A 19,686-nucleotide genomic window follows, 5' to 3' on the forward strand; every position below is an offset into this window, starting at 1 on the left:
TAAGATTTATTTATTTGAGTGGGGAGGGGCAGAGGGGGAGACAGAATCCCAAGCTGACTCCATGCTGAGTGGGGAGCCTGACGTGGGGCTTGATCCCAGGGCCCTGAGATCATGACCTGAGTGGAAACCAAGAGTCAGACGCTGACCCAGCTGAGCCACCCAGTTGCCCCTACCTTATTTCTTATCAGTTAAAAAATTTATGTTTAATTCTGAATTTGACTTTATTTTTCTTTTTGGGTATGTGATATGGCGTGAGATTCCAATTTGATTTTTTTTTTTTCCCCCAAAAGAGCCAGTTTCCTCAGCCCATTTGTCTTCTGCAGCTGGTTTGGATTCTCTTCTCACCTCTTGGTTCGGGCTGTCCCCCGATTTTACTGTCACTGTAGCATGAGGTCAGAGGTCGCCTCTGCCGGCTTCGGTCCTGGAGAACTTTCACCAGGTGCCCTAGTAGCGCTTTTTCCAAAGAAGGAGGCACATCGGCTTTGGGGTGACCTCAGTGGTGGAAGATAGGGACTGGCATTTCCCCTGAATCCTGACAGCCTGCGCGCCCTTTCCCTCAACTTGGCCAGCTTGCTAGAAAATACTGAGAGGTAAAGCAGAAGGGACTTGGGACATCTCAGTGCCTGTAGGCTGGTCAGACTCACTCTGTCAGTTGTCTGCCAAGCGGGATGAAGTGAGTCTACCTGTCATCTGTAGGTCACCAGACAGGGCCGCCGGAGGCTTTCACCTCTCCTTCCACCCCCATCAGCAATTTGATCTGTGGGAACTAGAGTATGTGTTGCTTGCGCTGTGGCCTCCTGCCCACACAAACAAAAACACAGATCAATGGCTTCAAACACTTCAAAGGCCAGACATTAGCCAAGTGATCAGGGCGTGGTCAGGGTGCTGATCTGCCTGGCACTGAGACTCTGAGCAATAATACAACAAGTCACTTAGCGCGCATGGCCCCTTCACGGCTCAGAACCACCCCAGAGTCCTTGCTGTGACCCAGGAGGCCCTCCCCGCCGCTGCCTACTGCTCCGACCTCCCTTCCATCACCACCCCTCTCGCTCCGTCTGCTTTGAGCCACATGCCCTACTCAGTGTTGCTTCTGAATACCCCAATTCATTTCTCTCTGCCTGGAACATTCTCTCCTCAGGCTCTTATGGCCCCGTTCTTCAGTTCATTCAGGTTACCTTACATGTCATCTCAGATCTTCCTTGATCACCTAACTTAAAAAAAAAAAAAAAAAGCCTAGGTCACTCTCAATTCTTTGCTTTATTTTTCTTTATAGCACTTTATGTGACATTTTATTCACCCATAAATACACACCCTCTTGTTTATTGTCTCTGTCAACTAGAATGTACGCTCTGAGAAGGCAGAAACGTTGATTTGTTCTGTTTCCTCACCTTGGTCGGTATCTGACAGAGTAGATATCTAATGGTTGGTAGCTTAAAAATATTCAAATGTGAACCCTATAGTTGACACAAGTCTAGAGAAAAGCTGTCATCCAAGCACCCATCTATAATAATGTGCACCATCTAGGGCCCTATCATGATCACAATGGGAAAATGGCCTTTAATCCAATCTGCAAAAGATTGTATAAGAAGGAACATTCCAGAATATATTACCTAATGAGACTTATGTGTGAGGATCTTTCGTAAGTATTAGCTGATTAATCCTCACTAAAGCCCTTTAAGGCAGACATTACCTCCATTATCATAGATAAAGATCCTGAGACTGTAACTTGCATGATGACATATTCATCGAAGGGACACAATTTAGGATCTCCGATCTGACTCCAACAGCCAGGCTCTTTTCTGCTCTGGCGCACTGTTTTCCACAGAATATCATCAGAGATGCTTAACATACATTATCCATTCGGAAAAAGAGAGCTCAGATGATTTAACCACTAGCACAGCTCCTGAGGGGTACAGCTTATCCCTAGGTTTTCTGATACCCAGCCCAGAAAGGGACAGCATAAAACACATAAAGCTTAAAAGAGCATGGGACATGCGTGCCCTTCCCCTAAGAGTAAGCAAGCTCCATTATCTTGTTACACTACAGTGGACAGAGTTGTTTCTGAGGTCTTCAAAGATGGTAGAGTTTTTGGAAAGAGAATAGCAAGAAAGCTGGTTCTCATAAAAAACAATATATATTCATTTGCTCAGTCAATAAATACGTATCGAGTACCAACCATGGGCTAGGCACAGAGATAAGCACTGGGACACAGTGACGAGTAAACAAGGTAGACGTTGTCTTTGGTCTTGCAGACCTCCAAGGCTAGAAAAGATCTTTGTTAAAATGCTGCTGCTGCCATAACATTTCATTCTGTGACTCAAGAAATACTTACGGACTACTTACTACGTTTCATGATTTGTGTTAAGAGGAGGGAATAAAATGGTGAGCAAAGCCAGACACGATTCCTGCCTTCATGGAATTTACGGTCTCATGGGAAAGATACTAAATTATAACGTGCCCACATGGTGCTGTGGGATCCCACAAATAGGGGAAACTGGCTTCTTTAGGAGATTTCTCTTGAGGAAGTGCTACTGGGGCTGAGATCTGGAGGATGAATAGATCACCTTAGTAAATAGGCGGTGAGGGGAGGGAAGAACCCTCCTGGCAACTTGAGCAGCACTGAGAGGATCCTGTTGTGGAAGGAAAGATGGCGCGCACAAAGGACAGGAAAGAGGACTGTGTGTTGGGGGAGCTGGGAATAAGGACCGTCCTGGTTTCAGGTGGGCCTGAGCCGGGGGCAGGAGCAGCCCCGGGGGCTGGTGTACCTCCCCAGCTGGCCTCTAGGTTCGCGGACTTGGAACTGCAGCAACGCCATGTTGCAGACACAGAACTTGGAGGCAGGGAGGCTCAGGGCATCAGCAGGCAGGCGGGAAACTAGACGATCGGTATCATCTACACTAAAACCAAGGCTACGTCTCTGGGCGACGTGGAGGGAGGCACCGCTTTCCCGAACCTTCGTTTCCAGAATGCCCGTCTCAGCAGTGGACCAGAATGCTGTTTTGGGGGTCCCACTGAACTGGATTTAAGCTCTTCATCTGTTACTGGTTACGTTTCTCAGCTTATTCAGTAGGAATAAAAGTCTTTCCTTTTTGGGTTCTTGTGAGATTCAAATGAGATAAAGCATTCAAGCCCTGAGCACAGGGCCTGGCTCACGACTGATGTTGGGTAAAAGCTGCTTGTTCTCCACCTGTCAAATGCAGACAATGAGAGCGCTGGTTGCCTCACACGGTTATGAAGATCCGTGTTTGGATTGCGTGTGTGGGAATGTTAGGCTGGGCCTCCTTTGCGCAGCCCCAGTTCTAATTTTAAGAGCCAGGAGCCTACTTTTCCTGTTCTGTCGCCCCTTATGAAAGCGGGGCCATCGTCCTCAGAATCTGCCCGGTGCCCCCACGTGCATTCTTTTAAAAGCGACCTCTCACTGTTCTCCCGTTTCCAGGTTTCTGGGTGCCCTTCCGTTTGGAAATCTCTGTCCCACACCAGGCAGGGCGGCCCTGCCGCAGGAGGCACACCCGTCACGCCCACCCCGGGGCCGGCCCTGCCACGGTGCCCGCCGGCGACCTGCCCGGAGAGGCTGGGTCGCGGCGGGACGGGCCAATCAGAAGAAGTTTGGCCCTCTGCAGGTTCCGTCCGCTCACTAGGAGGCGCTGCGGCGGCCGCGGCTGCTCCCAGGGCCGGCGCGGGCTGGAGCGGTTGGGCTGGCGGCTGAGGCTCGTGGCCATGGAGTGGGGTTCGGAGTCGGCAGCCGTGAGGCGGCACCGCGTCGGAGGGGAGCGCCGGGACGGCCCGGCGGCCGCGCCGCAGCCGGGGAGGGAGGCCCCGGCGCAGGAGCCCCCGGCGGACGCGTGCGGCGGTGGCGCGAGGACGCGGAAGCGGAGCGCGGGGGACGGCGGCGGCGTGAGCCGGGGCGCGGGGACTGGGCTGTCTGAGGCGCGCGCCGCGCTGGGGCTGGCGCTCTACCTGCTCGCGCTGCGGGCGCTCGTGCAACTCTCGCTGCAGCAGCTTGTGCTGCGCGGGGCCGCCGGCCGCCACGGGGAGTTCGACGCCCGCCAAGCCAGGTACCCGCCGCTGCCGCTTGGCCCGCGCGTCCCCTGCGGCCCGGGCCCCAGGGCCGCCGCACCTGCGTGCGCCCGCCCCCGCGGGATCGCCCGGGCTCGCCGGCTACGTGCGGCCGCACGTGGGGCGGGGCGACACCGCGCGTCCCTGCCCCGGAGTCCCCGTTTATGGGTCGCGGAGCTTGTCTTGCAGCCGTGAAGGCGGCGGTGCGGTTGTGGGGGAGGGTGTCCCGGCGCGGGGACGGGGTGGGGGGTGCGGATGGCGCTTGCTTGTCCGCCTTCGTTCTGCCCCACTTGCACTTGGAGGGTTGGTAGTCGTCCCCCATCTTCTGTAGCAACTTCCACTTTTTACTAGCCTTCCTGCTTTCCAAATGAAATGGGGAATGACATTTTTGTACCTAGGTCGTTTTATAAGCTCGGTTTGGGGGGAGGTGATCACGGGGATAATGCAGTGCTCTTAAGTTCTTGAGGGTCACAGCTCTCACACCTGTAAGCCATGGAGGCTTTTTCTGAAAGACTGCACATTCAAAATGTTATTAACAATTTCAGAGGTTCTCAGATTCCTGGAGCTTGTCCTTGGGCCCTTGATGCGTAAGATTTGGTGTTTTCTTTTTTGTTTTGTTATGTTTTAAAGAAGAGAGACCTTTGAGCATGCTAGGGAAGGTGATTAAAGTCAAAGATACTGACACGCTAAGTATATCAAAGCTCCTGAAGTCATAAGCTAGCAGAGTTTTCAGCAGCCACTGTGTTTTAAAAACTTTTGACTACAAAGTGCTGGAAGCTTATTTTCTTAAGGACTTTCTGGAACACACCTCCCCCACTCCCTTTTTGCCCACTTGGAATGCAGTGAAAAGGCAACACATTTTTTTGTTGTTGTTTGTTTTAGGGGTAGGGTTGGCTTTGGCCTGAATTGAAGTTATTAGTCTAGTGTGCACTGAGAGGGCCGAGTCCATTCTCAACAATCACGGTTTTTCTTTGCTTATTCAACCTCTTGCCTTAATTGTCTTTGCTCATTGGCTTCTGCTGCTTAGAATCAGTAACCCTGCAGCGTGTGGCACAATGAAGCTGGATTCTGTCTGTCCAGCCTTCAGCAGCCACAGGTTTCGAATAGAATCCCTGGGCTTCGTGTGGATTTGATATGGGGATAGGGAGAATTTGGGAGTGGAGTGGGTGGAGAAAACTCTGAAGGGAGGAACTCCCGGGAGGCAAAAGAAAATGGTGGAACCTTACAAGTGATTTTCACAGGGTACCTGAAATAATAAAAGTCAGCCTTTTTTACGTGAGAAGTCAGAGAACTTGTTTGCGCAGGGAGGTGGGAGGGCCCACAGGAAAAAGTGGCCTAGCACTCCTTGTCACCGTCATTCTTTTGGTTGCTTCCAGGGATTATCTTGAACACATAACATCCATTGGCCCCAGGACCACAGGAAGTCCAGAAAATGAAATCGTGACGGTCCGTTACCTTTTGGAACAGATTAAACGGATTGAAGTTCAGAGCAGCAGCGTCCACAGGATTTCAGTAGATGTGCAGCGGCCCACAGGCTCCTTTAGCATTGACTTCTTGGGAGGTTTTACGAGCTACTATGACAACATCACCAACGTCGTGGTGAAGCTGGAGCCCAGGGACGGAGCCCAGCACGCCGTCCTGGCGAACTGTCATTTTGACTCCGTGGCAAACTCGCCAGGTATGGACCTGATCCTTAGTCCTGTCAAAGTTGCACCTCGGGAAGCTCAGAAAGGTTATTAACTCCAAGCTGCTTGGGCAGTTGTTCAAGATAATCAGAAGTATTGCTTAGTTTAAGAGCCAGACCCTCACTGTTCGCTCAAGTCCTTTATTTTTTGAACATCAGTGCCAGCAGCCCAGTGATGGGACATGGGATGTTTCTGGTAGGTCACAGCTGCTTTATCAGCAGTGCCAGTCCTTTGTCCCTGAGTCCTGGGGTTAGGTTCTGCCACTTGAAGTGTTTACTCAGCTAGGTGTTGTACGAGGCTTTGGGGATTTGGGATGAAGGAACGGTTTTTGCCTTCAGGGAATGCGGGGTTTGGAGGACAGCTCTCCTAGCAGTGTCTGTCGACCTGTAAAGGGGGGACTTTGGTTCACTGGCGATGCCGTACTCTGAGAGTATCTCATTAATCCATAAATCTTTCTCTGAAAATACTTTGGTGAAATAGAGTACTTGATGTCTAGGATGGTGCCTGACACGATAAATACTTGTAGAATGAATGAGAATTCCCTAAATTGGACTCGCATTTTTAAAAATAAGATTCATGAGAGACACGTTTTCAGTAGTTAGATTTTAAGTAGGAATGAGGAGAAAACAGTAGCTTTTTGTAGTGGAATCATAGTATCTTACAGCTAGAGGAGCTGAGATGACATCTGCTTAACCCTGTCTTTTGTCTCAGGAGTAAACTTAGCTGATCACCACTGACCAGAGGCAGAGCTGGTACCAGGTGCGGGGGCTTCCAGCCCATCCGTTCTTTGAGCTACATTTAAAGGGAGGAGAGTATCAATGTGTAGTGAATGTTCTTCTTGGCAAACTACCTCACCCCTTCTTTCTTTGCTCGGTTTCTCATCTGTAAAATGGAGATACTAGAGCTTTCATGGCATGAAAAACCTTCCCCCCCCTTTGTTATTTGATAATAACATTTCTGGATTGCTTGAACTTACGGCAGGCTCATATGAACATCCAGAGTTGTACAAAAGATTAAAAAAAACCTGCTTGATACAATGATTCGTACTAGAATATCTTTAATCAGAAAACTTGCCAATTGCGTTTAGAATGTAGCATGCTTTTTCAAGTACCTGTGAACAAATATCTGTTTCGTGAAGTCAGAAATACCTTTGTGTGTGCTTAGGGAAAGAAGTAGTCTCTCATGCCTATTTCAAAGAAGCTATGAATTAAGTGTCCCCCTACGGCCACGGTCACAGTGCTTAAATTCTTGGGTGGGACAGATTAGCAGCATGGTTATTTAAGAGCATTATAAAAGAAAAATGTGTATGCGTGTATCAGAAACGTAGTGCCGGATGTTACAAATTGAATACACGGAGTCTGTGAAGGAGATGATCGTGATTTTGCGGGTCTTTGGAACACATTTTTAATTAAAATTTTATAAGAATATCCCAGCCAACAATTGCAAGGAAATTTCTGTCAATTATAAATGTTCTAGTTGAAAATAAATAAATAGAGCTGAAAAAGACCATCATAAAATAGACCATCACCTATGTCCTTTTAGTGGATGAACTAAGTGAAACATGGAGATATGCACTGTTTTCTTTTCTTTTCTTTTCTTTTCTTTTTTTTTTTTTTTTTTTAGTTCTTCTCAGCAGTGTATCTGGAACTTTAGGAACTGATCTACCACTTCGGAGTAATGTTACCCACAGAAAGGCCTTAAATGTCTTTTTGGGTTTGCTGCATGGCCCCAGGGTGTTGGTAGAAGAGAGTGAGTTATTTCAGTGGTGGTTTTAATTTCAGGGTTAATTCTGACTGGAAAGTGATGTTGGCGTACCACTGGCCTTAGAAATGCTGTCCTCTGACTTCCCTTCCCTTTCTGAAAGGGATTTAATCTGGGGCCCCTGGGCGGCTCGGTCGGTTAAGCATCTGACTCTTGATTTCAACTCAGGTCATGAGCTCAAGGTTGTGAGATCGAGCCCCATGTCTGACTCAGCCCTGGGTGTGGAGCCTGCTTGGGATTTTTTCTCTCTCCCTCTGCCCCTCCCCATCTCGCTTGCTCTCTCTCTTTCACTCCCAAAAGAAATAAAAAAAGGGACGTAATCTTCTCTAGTCCCATTCTCTGATGCGAGAGCCATTGAAATAAAGGAAGATAAGTGGGCAGATTAACTTTTTAATCAACCCTAGATATGTTTCTTTCAGTTTTCCTTTCTCTCACTTTGAATAAACATTTTATTGTTTGCTGTTTACATTACAGTAACTCAGTCTGAAAGTTAAAAAAGTCATTTTCTTTGGTTGCCAGAAGGTGTTACTTTTTACTGATAGCTGCATAGACTTTCTGCTCCACAGTAATTAGGTAATGATTACTTTGTTTCACTTTGATTAAAAATGCAATCTAGTGATCACTACCAAGAGGGTATGGCTAATTAGTTTCTTCTTGAGTAGGAAGGGGGTCTGGAATTTAACAGTGCCCAAGCAAGCATTTTAGCTGGTTGCAGAGTGTTTCTTAAATTTGTAAAGAGAAGGAACAATTTAACACTGGAGGTGGACCACCATTTTCTTGTAATCCTCATAACACACCTGTGAGGTAACTGTCATTGGCCTTGCCCTCCAGACCAGGAAATTGTAGGGTAAATAACAGCTAGAATTTACTTCCAAGTCTTTCTTGCCCTGAAACCCACGCTGAATTCTGCAGCACCCTGCCTCCCAGTGCGTAAACCCAGAAGTGCTCCTGCCTGGGTCATTGCTGTGTCTTGTTTACTCACACTTGAAACTTTTTAGTATGGAAGATTTCAAATTGTACAAAAACAGAATTGTTTAACCTCCGTGTACCCATCACCCAACTTGAAAGGCCGGGTCTTCTTTTCCCCCCACGCCTGCACCCCTTGGCTATTTTGAAGCAGATCTCAGCTGTACTGATTTCTCTGTATTCCAGTTAGTATCACTGAAAGATAAGGGGTCTTTTTGGACATATTCACGATACCGTGAATTACCTCACCTAAAAAACTTAACAGTAATTCCTTAATATCATCAAATGTCCAGTCAGTTCCTTTACTAAACTCTTATGGTGCTTTTTAAAAAAATCAAGGTATATAAATCTATGAGGTTTCTGAATCAAGAGAGGTGAGGCAGTCTGATGAGGGCCTCCGCTTTCTCGCTGCTGGGAGCAGGGATGCTGTTTAGGTCATTGGTCTCCATTCCTGTGTCTTACTAGATTTGAGGTCTTCTTTGTACTTGTTCATCACATAATCCCTTTCCTCACATAAGCTTTAAAAATGTGACACCACCCAAAGGGCCCCCGTAAATGTGGAGTGACGTGCAGCTTTATGATAGTGGCAGCAAAGGCACAGTGGCAGCGGGAGATGAGGCAGGAAGTCAGAGACAGACGTGGGACTGTTACAGAGGACGTGGCATGAGGAGAGCAGAGCAGACTGCCTTGGGGTGATGAGGATGCTGCTGTTCAGTATTCACTGAGGTCCCTCCTGGTTGCTGATTCAATAGGTGGGAGTTGAGTGACAGCTCATGGCTGGACACGGTTCCACACACATCCGCAGGCGAGCCGGACGAGGATCCCAGCCGGCTGCTGTTGTCAACCCATGGTGACACACACAGCCCTGCTTCTGGTCTCGCAGCCACAGGGGTGCTTTTTTTTTTTTAAGTAGGCTCCATGCCCAGCATGGAATGCAACGTGGGGCTAGAACTCATGACCCTGAGATCAAGACTTGAGCTGAGATCAGGAGTTGGACAATTAGCAACTCAGCCACACTGTGGTGCTTTCTTGATGAGAAAACCCCATTCCCAGCCATGACAGTTCATCCTGCAAGAGGGTTGTTGTTGTTGTTGTTGTTGTTTTTAATTTCAAGGATTTTGTTTATTTGACAGAGCATACCAGCAGTGGGGAGCAGCAGACACAGAGGGAGAAGCAAACTCCCTGCTGAATAGGGAGCCCAATGCGGGGCTCAGTCCCAGGACCCGGAGATCATGCCCTGAGCTGAAGGCAGACGCTTAATGACTGAGCCACCCAGACGCCCTTCAACCTGTAAACATTTTAAAATCTGAGGCGCACTCTCGTTTTCTGATTTAAAGGTGCCAGTGATGATGCGGTTAGCTGCTCAGTGATGCTGGAAGTCCTTCGCGTCTTGTCAGCATCTTCAGAAGCCCTACATCACGCTGTCATATTTCTCTTTAATGGTGCTGAGGAAAATGTCCTGCAGGTGAGATCTTACTCTTTGAAATACTAGATTTGAGTAATAACGAGTATAGTAATAATAGCTCACACCTAATGCATTTCGAGTATTCATTCGTGTAGTCTCATAAAACAGTAGTGTAGCCGGCGATGCTTCACGAACCCCACAGCCACTGTGGACCTGCGCGCAGTGGTTGAGAACTCAGAACAGATCATCTTGTCAGCTTTGTGATTCATGAAAGGGCTTTGTGAGGGCATCATGAGCCGCCCCGTGGGACTCGGGCGTTGCAGAGATGCCTTGAGGCAGGCCCACGAGCACGCGGCTCGTCCTTTCTCCCGTTCGCCTCACGCTTACTGAGGACATTGTTAGCCGCCGCGCGGCAATCAGGCAGCTTCTGTGACGGTGACTTTCCCCTCAGCAGACTGCACGCAGCCGGCATGCATGGAGACACGGGTACGTGGCTTGAGATACTGCCTTGGAAAAAAATGATAATTTTCCCATCTGCCCCTTATCAACATAGACAGTCTGTCTTTAAAATAAGCAAAATAAAGACTTAGATAATTTAAGGTTGTTTAACCTATATTTGTTTTATTTCCTTCTTCTTCAGGCTAGTCATGGCTTCATAACCCAGCACCCCTGGGCCAGCCTGATCCGGGCATTTATTAACCTGGAGGCCGCGGGCGTGGGAGGGAAAGAGCTTGTGTTCCAAACAGGTGCGTGAGGCTGTGTGTTACATCTTAATGCACTTGCGGCTGTTTGAATGCAGTTCTGTTCTTCATGAAAGTGGAAGCTTTTCGGACTTAAGTACCCTCATGAAACGAACATTCTTCGTAAGGCATCGGGCAGTTTTACTTTGTTGTTGTTGGCATTTTAACAAGATGATATTAACAGCACCTACCACGTGCATAGCGCTTACCAGGTGCTAAGTGTTGTTCAAAGCATCGTGTATATATTAAGTTGCTTAGTCTTCAGAACAACCTGAGGACTGGGGACTGTAATGACCGTCGTTCCACGCATCAGAAAACCGAGCCAGGAGACATTAAAATGTCCGAGAGGTTTCGTAGTTGGTAAAAGGCACCGTGGGGTGGAACCCTGGCAGCCCAGGCTCACAGCCCTCGCTGGGAACTGCTGACCAGATTGTCACAGAGGGGATGGGCTTTGTTCCATCCATTGTGGCTGATTATGATGTAAATAATGTTAAATGACAACCATTTCATGAATTTAAAATGAGAAAATAAGCTTCTGGTTAAAGGGTTTTAAATTGATAATTGAGTTAATTTGAATGTCACTGGATTCAGTAATACTTCGTCAGCCAGAGAAATATTTTTAATTTTATGAGTAAGCCTTCCCAAGGATAACAAGGTGAGGGTCGTAAGGATAGCAGCCATTACGTTAGTGAGGATCATTTATCACGTTTTTTTAACAGCATTTGAAGTTCTGGGCTTCCTCAGCTCTGCCTTGGGACGTTGCACACCATTTTCCCCAGTGGGTTAGAAATTTGGATAGTGCATTTTAGCCGTACACACAGCATTTGGTAGAAGTTCTGTAATGGGGGCCTGAGATGGGCCAGGAGAAGAGAGTAAGCTGACAGGGGAACTTTTTAGTGCCCTTTACAGGCCCGGGATTGGTTAAGGTGTGCTCAGCACGTCTTTAAACTAAACAGTACCATATTTCAGTATTCTCCTTCCAGCTTAGTTTAGACGTTTACCCTTCAAACTGGATATATGTTTTATGTCAGCTAACCTCTGAGAATCTCAAGGTTGTGAGATGAGAAGAAGGTGCTCCTTTCCTTCTGACTCTGCAACCTCTCTGTTTGCTCTAACGCCTCACCTGACTCGTGAGAAGCTGCCGCTGACATCTGTGGGTCTCCGTAGAGGCCACACTGTGACCGTGCCCTCCGGTTCTGGGGGTCAGTCAGGCTAGGGGGTTACGTGATGGCACAACCCCACGTCAAAGCAAGCGAACAGCAGCAAGAGGAAATTCTGTAAGCAAAGCTGATGCTGTGTCTGTCCTCCAGCGAAATGTCAGGGCTCCGCACGGGCAGGCGTGTGTCCGTCCGTCTTCCCTGGTGGGCGTGCACTCTGTGTTAAGTGCTCGGTCGTTCGCACTGCGCTCCGTACTCCCGGGACCCGGATCAAAACCAGCCCGACGGTGCGGTCTGCCCCTCTCCGGAACTTACTCTGTGCGTCTGTGTGAACGCGTGCATGTTCTGTGAGTACGTGGTGACATAGTTTACACACATGTAGACCAGAGAGGTTAAAACACATGTCCCTGGGGCCAGCTAGATCTAGGTCCAAGGTAATCTCTTCACTGACGCTTACTGAGCACCCTCTTCGCTAGTGTGACTCGCCTGCAGGCCGTGCTCTTTCTACTGAATGTAGATAGTTTGACGTAAGCATGTGCACTTGCACACACTTTAGATGTAATCGTATTATCTGGAAAGATTTAAACTACAGTAACGGTCACTGCTGGCTGGTGGGTGTCACCAGGTGGAGCGGAGGATGGGGCTAAATGTGAAAAGCCATCGCTTAATGAATTTAAAAACAGAATTGTCAGTACTGCTTTACTTACACTCTGTAGTTTTCTGTATTCTTGACATTTTTTCATTGCGTTTGATACCTTAATGATAAAAGCAAAGAACAGACTTGTTAGTAATTAGCAATATACGGTTGGCCCTGGGACAACGCGGGGGTCAGGGGCGCTGATCCCCTGAATGGTTGAAATCTGTGTGTAACTCTTGACTCCCCAAAAACCTAACTACTGTTCTATACACGGGAAGCCTGACTGATAACGAGCAGTCGATCAACACACATTTTGTATGTTGTGCGTATTGTATAGTGTATTCTTATAATAGAGTGAGCTAGAGAAAAGAAAATGTTATTAGGAAAATCGTAAGAGAAAATACACTTCCAGTATTATACATATTTATTGAAAAAAATCCATGTAAGAATGGACTGGCACAGTTTAAACCCATGTTATTCAAGGGTTAACTGTATTTACAATTTTAATGTTTCACTCATTGAAAATAAAATCCTCATACTTCAGAATTAATTTTTTCTGGAGGGGCATCCTACAGAAGATTTGGAGGGAATTTCCCCCCCTTTTCCGAGTTTTTATGCCATGTTTTCCCTCTAGGTTTTGGTAGCTTATTCTTGTGGCTGAACTGCATATGGGACAGCTTCCCTGGTGCATTCTGACATTCCAGCACCTTCCTCAGGCTCTCCCTTCCATGTGCCACTGCCCGCTAAAGCCTGGCGTCCTTGTGGGGCAAGTCAGCGTGGCTTCCACGTGTCACTAAAAGAGGAGAAAGCCTCCAGGATGTTGAGTCCTGCTAGGTTGCCCCATCCTCAGCTTCTTAGACACACGCTTGTACTGCCTGGACATGTCTTGGTTGAAACAGTTTGCACTCGCTGGTGTTCCATTGTCCCTTCAGAGAGAGAGACCTGCCTTCGGGGAGTTTTTAGGGACTGGAATAATCATTACCACCTGACTCTAAAAAGGACCAGGGTGCATAAAGGAATGACTTTATCAGATTAGTGATTTATGTCATGACCCAGTAAGGCTGCTTGAATCATTTGAAGGCGTTATAAAATCCATTATTTTAAAATTTAATCAGATTAGGCCAGTAATAAATGTCCCCTGTGAAAAATTCAACCTCGAGTAGAAGCCCAGAAGCAAAGGGGTCACGGACTCCTTTTCCCTTGTGAAAAATATCATGCCCCCTGTCCTACCTCAGAGCAAACCACGTGAGGGTTTAGTCCCTACTCTTCTGGAATTTTTTTCTGTTCACACATATTGATAGAGTAAGTTAATACATATTACGAAAATGCAATCTCACTCTATTTACTGTTTTATAACCTGCTTGGGATCATGTCTGTTTGAAACAGTACAGCTTTATTGAGGTGTAAGCCACATACCCTGTAATTCACCCATTTAAAGTAAAACTCAGTGGTTTTTAGATCTATTCGCCGAGTTGAGAGTTGAGCGGCCATCACTACAGTCAATTCTAGACTCTTCTCATCACCCCAAAGAGAAGCCGCACACTCAGTGGCTTTTTTCAAGATATGGGATGTTTTCTAAGGTTTATCCATAGATGGAAAGCCCGTGTGAGCACTTCCTTCTCTTTATGACTGAATTACGTTCCATTGTGTGGATAGAGTGCGTTTCGTTGATTCATTCGTCAGTCAGTGGACACGTGGGTAGATTCCACTTTCAGGCTCTCGGGAATAGCGCTGCTGTAGGCACTTGTGTGCAAGTCTGTGTGTGGACATGTGTCTTCCTTTCTTTTGGGTGGATGCCTAGGTCATAGGGTAAATTTATGTTTAACTTTTTAAGAAACTGCCAAACTTTGTAGTCAAGCTTTATTTCAACAGAAATGTAAATTCAGATGACGGTAAATTTTTAAATTTTTTTTTGTAATGAATTTGTTACACTTCAGATTTGCAGGAAGTAAGTAGAACGCTGCCCGGAGCCGGTGGGGCAGGCAGTGCTGTGCAGCTGGTGGAGTGCAGGCTGATGCCGTTCTGGGCACTTTGGCAATAGGTACCGCTTGAAATAGCGCGCAGACCCTTCAGTCCGCCACAGCCACTGGTAGGAATTTATCCCACAGAAGTCACTGTACACGGGCATGTCGATCCAAGTACCGCATAGTCTCCTCGGCTTCTTTATAAGACTGACAAATTGAGGGTACCTTCCAGGTCCATGCACAGGAGACTGGTTATATTCATGGTGACCTAAACATTTTTCCCTCTTCCGACCACTGCTCATCTCTCTGTGCCCAGCTTTCGCCACATTCTTCAGGAGTGGAATTCCTTGTTTTACTTGGCTCCCTCTGCACCCAGCACAGGCTCCAGCCAGGCACCCCGAGGTCAGATCCCAGCCATAGCACGCGCCCTCAGCGAGCCACCGTGAACCAGTCGCACAACTGCTTCTGCTTTCGTTCCTCATCTCTAACACTGGGATAGTGTTAGTACCCACCTCTTAAATTAGTAACCACTGAGTAAAACCCTCGGTTCTGTAATTTCTCATGTGAGGGCTCCCTTCGCCTTGTTTGTATTATGGGGCATAGCTCACTCAGGAGCTGACTAACTTGCACCAGCCCAGTCTCTCCAGACTTCCTTTTTGTACCAGAACTTGACCTGCAGGCCCCAGCGGGCGATCAGGGAGAGGCTAGAGCTGGGCTGGAGTGCTCACATGCAGTAGGCGGATCTCCAAGGGCTTAAAGGCCAGGTAGCAGATATTTAAAACTGTACTTTCTTGCCTGCTGATGGGTCTTACCTTTTTTTTTTTTTAATTTATTTTATTTGAGAGCGAGAGAGTGTGTGCCCATGAGTCGGGGGCGGGGAGTAGAGGCACAGGGAGAAGCACACTCCCCACTGAGCAGGGAGCCTGATGCTGGGTTCGATCCCAGGATTATGACCCGAACTGAAGGCAGATGCTTAACTGACAGAGCCACCCAGGCGCCCTGGTCTTACCTTTTTCACAAGTATTAACATTTTAAGTGTCTTCATTTTGTCTTTTATTGTAAAAGAAAAACAGCTCTGCGTGGTCAGCCTGATGAATTTTTACAAACAATATAATCATGTAACCAGAACCCAGATCAAGACTGAGTATTGCCCGCACTGCAGGGTCCTTCTGAGGCCCTTCCCAGCCGTCCTCCCCTGAAAGGTTACTGCTGGCCCGACTTACGTTTTGACAGATTAAATTTGAACTTCCTATAAATTGACTCCCACTGTTTTCTTTTGTGTATGACTTCTTTTTTACTCAACACCATGTCTGTAAGATTCATCTGTCTTGTGTTTAGCAGGACTTCATTCTTTTTTATTGCTGAATACTATTCCATTGACAAGACTATTCATTCTACTGGTGTTCGATTGTTCATAGATTTTGGCTTTTATGAGGGGTGCTGATATGAATGTTCTCGTAAATGTCTTCTGGTACTCGTGTCTGTGATGACACACTTCCAGGTAGAGTTAGTGAGTCATAACGTGCATATGTTCAGCTTTGGTAGATACTTTTGGTAGATAACTGCCATACCTGGATGTGAAAACCCTAAATAAAATATTAGCAAACCGAATCCAGCAATATGCGTGTGTGTATGAACGTGCACATATATATATATATATATATGTGCACGTTCATACCAAAAAGATACCGTTTTCCAGCTGAGTTGAGCTTATTCCAGGAATACGAGATGTGTTTTCCCTGTTTCAGGTGTTTAGCAAAACGATTCAATATTTGTATATATTTCAAAATGATCGCCACAATAGGTCTAGTTAATATCCATCATCAGAGTTACAAAGTATTTTTTCTTGTGATGAGAACCTTTAAGACCTACTCTTTCAGCAACTCTCCAGTATGTAGCACAGTGTTATTAAGTGTAGTCAGCATGCTGTACATTCCATCCCCAGGACTTATGTATCTATTTATCTATTTATAAATAAAGATTTTAGTTTTAAGTAATCCCTGCCCCCCCAGTATGGGGCTGGAACTTAGAGTTGCACGTTCCACCGACTGAGCCAGCCGGGCACCCCGAGACTTACTTAGTTTTTAACTGCAAGTTTGTACCTTTCAATCACTTTGACCCGTTTCAGCCACCCCCCAGCCCCCACCTCTGGCAGCTATCAGTCTGTTCTCCGTATCTCTGAGTTTGGGTTTTTGTTTTCTTTTGTTTAGATTTCGCATATAAGTGAGATCATATGGTATTTCTTTTTCTCTGTGTGACTTACTTAGCATAATGCCCTCAAGGTCTATCCATGCTGTTGCAAATTTGGCAAGATTTCCTCTTTTTTTAAAGGGTGAATATTCCATTGTGTATATATACACCACATCTTCTCTATCCATTCATCCACTGATGGACACTTAGGTTGTTTCCATATCCTGGCTGTTGTGGATAATGCTTCAGTGTGCACGGGGCTGCCTGCTGTTTTCCGCGGTGGCTGCTCCAGTTTACGGTACCACCAGCAGTGCACAAGGGGTCCCTTTTCCCCACATCTTCACCAACACTTTATTTCTTGTCTTCTGGAAAAAGCCATTCTAACAGGTGTGCGGTGATACCTCATTGTGGTTTTGATTTGCGTTTCCCTGGTGATGAGTGTTGCTGAGCCCCGTTTTGTGTACCCATTGTCTGTCTGGACGTCTTATTTGGAAAAATGTCTATTCAAATCTTCTGTCCTTTTTTTTAATTGGATTTTTTGTTGTTGCTATTGAGTTATATGAACTCTTTATGTATTTTGGATATCAATCCTTTATCAGATATATGATTTGCAAATATTTTCTCCAGGTTGCCTTTTAATTTTGTTGATAGTTTCCTTTGCCGTAAAAAAGCTTTTTAGCTTGATGTATTCGCACATACTTGTTTTAACTTTTATTGCCTTTGCTTTTGGTGTGAAATCCAAAAAATCATTGCCAAGACTGATGTCAAGGAGCTTATTACTACCCACATTTTCTTCTAGGAGGTTTATAGTTTCAGGTTTTATGGTTTCAAATCTTTAATCCATTTTGAGTTAATTTTTGTGTGTGATGTAATTTCACATTGCATTCTTTCAGTTTTCCCAATACCATTTATTGAAGAGATTGTCCTTTCCCATTGTATATTCTTGGCTTCACATAAATTAACTGAACATGTATGTGTGGGTTTATTTCTGGGCTTTCTATTCTGTTCCATTGATGTATGTTTTTATGCCAGTACCGTACTATTTTGATTACGATAGCTTTGTAACATAGCCTGAAATCGGGGAGTGTGGTGCCCCCCAGCTTTGTTCTTTCTCGGGATTGCTTTGGCTATTCATGATCTTTTGTGCTTCCACACAAATTTTAGAATTGTTTGTTCTATTTCATGAAAAATGCCATTGGAATTTTGATAGGGATTGCCCTGAATCTGATATTGTTCTGGGCAGTATGTACATTTTAACAATATTGGTTCTCCTAGTCCATGAACATGGAATATCTTTCCATGTATTTGTGTCTTCACTTCGTCTCATCCGTGTCTTACAGTTTTCAGAGGACAGGTCTTTGACGTCCTTGGTTAAGTTTGTTCCTAGGTATTTTATTTTGGTGCAATTGTAAATGGGATTGTTTTCTTAATTTCTCTGACAGTTCATTATTAATGTATAGAAATTAACTGATTTTTGTCTATGGATTTTATATCCTGCAACTTTATGAATGGTTAGATGAAGATGGGTTAATATTTGAAAATCAATCTATGTATTTTACCACATTACCATAATAAAGGAGAAAAACCATCTCAGCTGATAATCTCAACATAATCATCTAAGGAAATAAAGAACAAGGATATGTTCCTTCATAACAGTACATATATGACACAAAATACGACATTAATATAAAACTATTTAATGTTTTTTGATTTTCTTTCCAGTTGTTCCAATAATGACATAGTTGTTTTTGTTTTTAATCAGAGTTCCAGTCCAGGAACATACAGCATTTGATTGTCATGTTTTATTAGACCTATCACAGTGATTATGTAACACACACGTAAAAGGTTATAAGATGGAAAACTTAATCATGGTAGGTGAGTATGTCTGTACCCCCGTGGATGGAAGGAGCTAGACACATGTCCCACTTCCCGTGGGCTCTTGCCTGCCCCTTCTCAGATACAGCTCCCTCCCTCTCGCCCCAGAGTGCCCCATAAACAGCTCCTGCTGTTTATGATACTCTCCTTTCTGGTTTAGCTTTACCCATTTTTCAGTATGGTTTTCATATTTTAATAGGATAATTTTGGTTATTAACATCTAATTGTCACAGTATTTTAATAATAGCATCTTGACATGATTTGGTTTGATAATCACCGCCGTTCTTTCACATCTGTGTTCTCGGTGTCCCACGTCGGGAGGCTTGTCCTGTGTCTGAGCACCAGTGAGGACAGTGGCTTCTGGTCATCTGATGATGGTATTTGCCAGGTTTTTCTACTTCGTGAAGTTACTGTTTTCCCCTTGTAATAGGTGCTCTGGCACGGAGCACACGCCCCCTTTCTCATGAGGCTTTTGATCCTGGAGTCAGCAGACACGATGATTCTGGATTTTTACTGTGGAGTTAGCCTGGTGTTGAGTGTTGTGGCTTCATCTTTCCATCCATAGCTAATAGTTGGAATTTTGCTCAAAGGAAAGCTTCCCCTTCTCCCTCGTCTGTGTATTTATTTCCATGTGTCATGTGTTTTCTGTGTTGTGTTGCTGTCGTCCTGATGCGGGAGTTGTCTCCAGTTAGGCCAGCGGTAGCCCCCTCACTGGTGCTTGCGTACCTCGGATGTGTTTCTCACACCCCGGCATGAGGTGTACGAGGACGCTTGTACTGTCCTCGCCCCGGGTCTGCGATTAGCCATTTCCTAAGGAGACCTGGCCATTTTAGTGGATGATGGGATTCCGAAGCAAGGTCTTATTGCTAGGTGTGTTTTCTTCTTTGTATTTATCCTCTTTGGGGTTTGTAGAACTTTGTGAATTCATAGCTTGATGTTTTCTATGACTTTTGGAAAATTATTGGCCATTATTTCTTCAAAACATTGCTTCTGCTCCATTCTGTGTCCTCTTTCTCTGGGACTACCGTGCCCCATATGTCTCTGACACACATTTCTATATTTAACATCCTTTTTTCTTTCTGTGCTCCAATCCAGTTGCTCTATAATCCTTTCTTCTACTGTGTTAAACCTTGGAGTAAACCATCCATTAAAGTTCTTACTCTCAGTTTTTATAGGGTTTCCACTGGACTCTTTGGTAAAATTCTTGCTGTGTTCTTAAAATCCGTATCTGGTGACTCTCGTATCTGGGT

At 45.8% G+C, this 19,686-nt stretch overlaps 1 protein-coding gene across 2 annotated transcripts in view; it reads left to right on the forward strand.

Moving 5' to 3' along the window:
* Positions 1-3,645: 3,645 nt before the first annotated feature.
* The window catches only part of ERMP1 (endoplasmic reticulum metallopeptidase 1), a 41,852-nt gene continuing 25,811 nt past the window's right edge, over positions 3,646-19,686 (forward strand). The window contains exons 1-4 of one of the 2 annotated variants that reach the window (XM_045772360.2): positions 3,646-4,055; positions 5,433-5,734; positions 9,806-9,933; positions 10,514-10,619. In XM_045772360.2, the coding sequence (XP_045628316.2) occupies positions 3,718-4,055; positions 5,433-5,734; positions 9,806-9,933; positions 10,514-10,619 (874 nt within the window). In that variant the 5' untranslated portion in view covers positions 3,646-3,717. Of the gene's footprint in view, positions 4,056-4,339; positions 4,644-5,432; positions 5,735-9,805; positions 9,934-10,513; positions 10,620-19,686 lie in introns of those variants that run through there. The other variant, XM_087858883.1, reaches the window with a different exon arrangement.

Source organism: Ursus americanus, chromosome 34 (genome assembly GCF_024610735.1).
Source record: "Ursus americanus isolate L20-20 chromosome 34, mUrsAme1.1.p, whole genome shotgun sequence".
NCBI lineage: Eukaryota > Metazoa > Chordata > Mammalia > Carnivora > Ursidae > Ursus > Ursus americanus.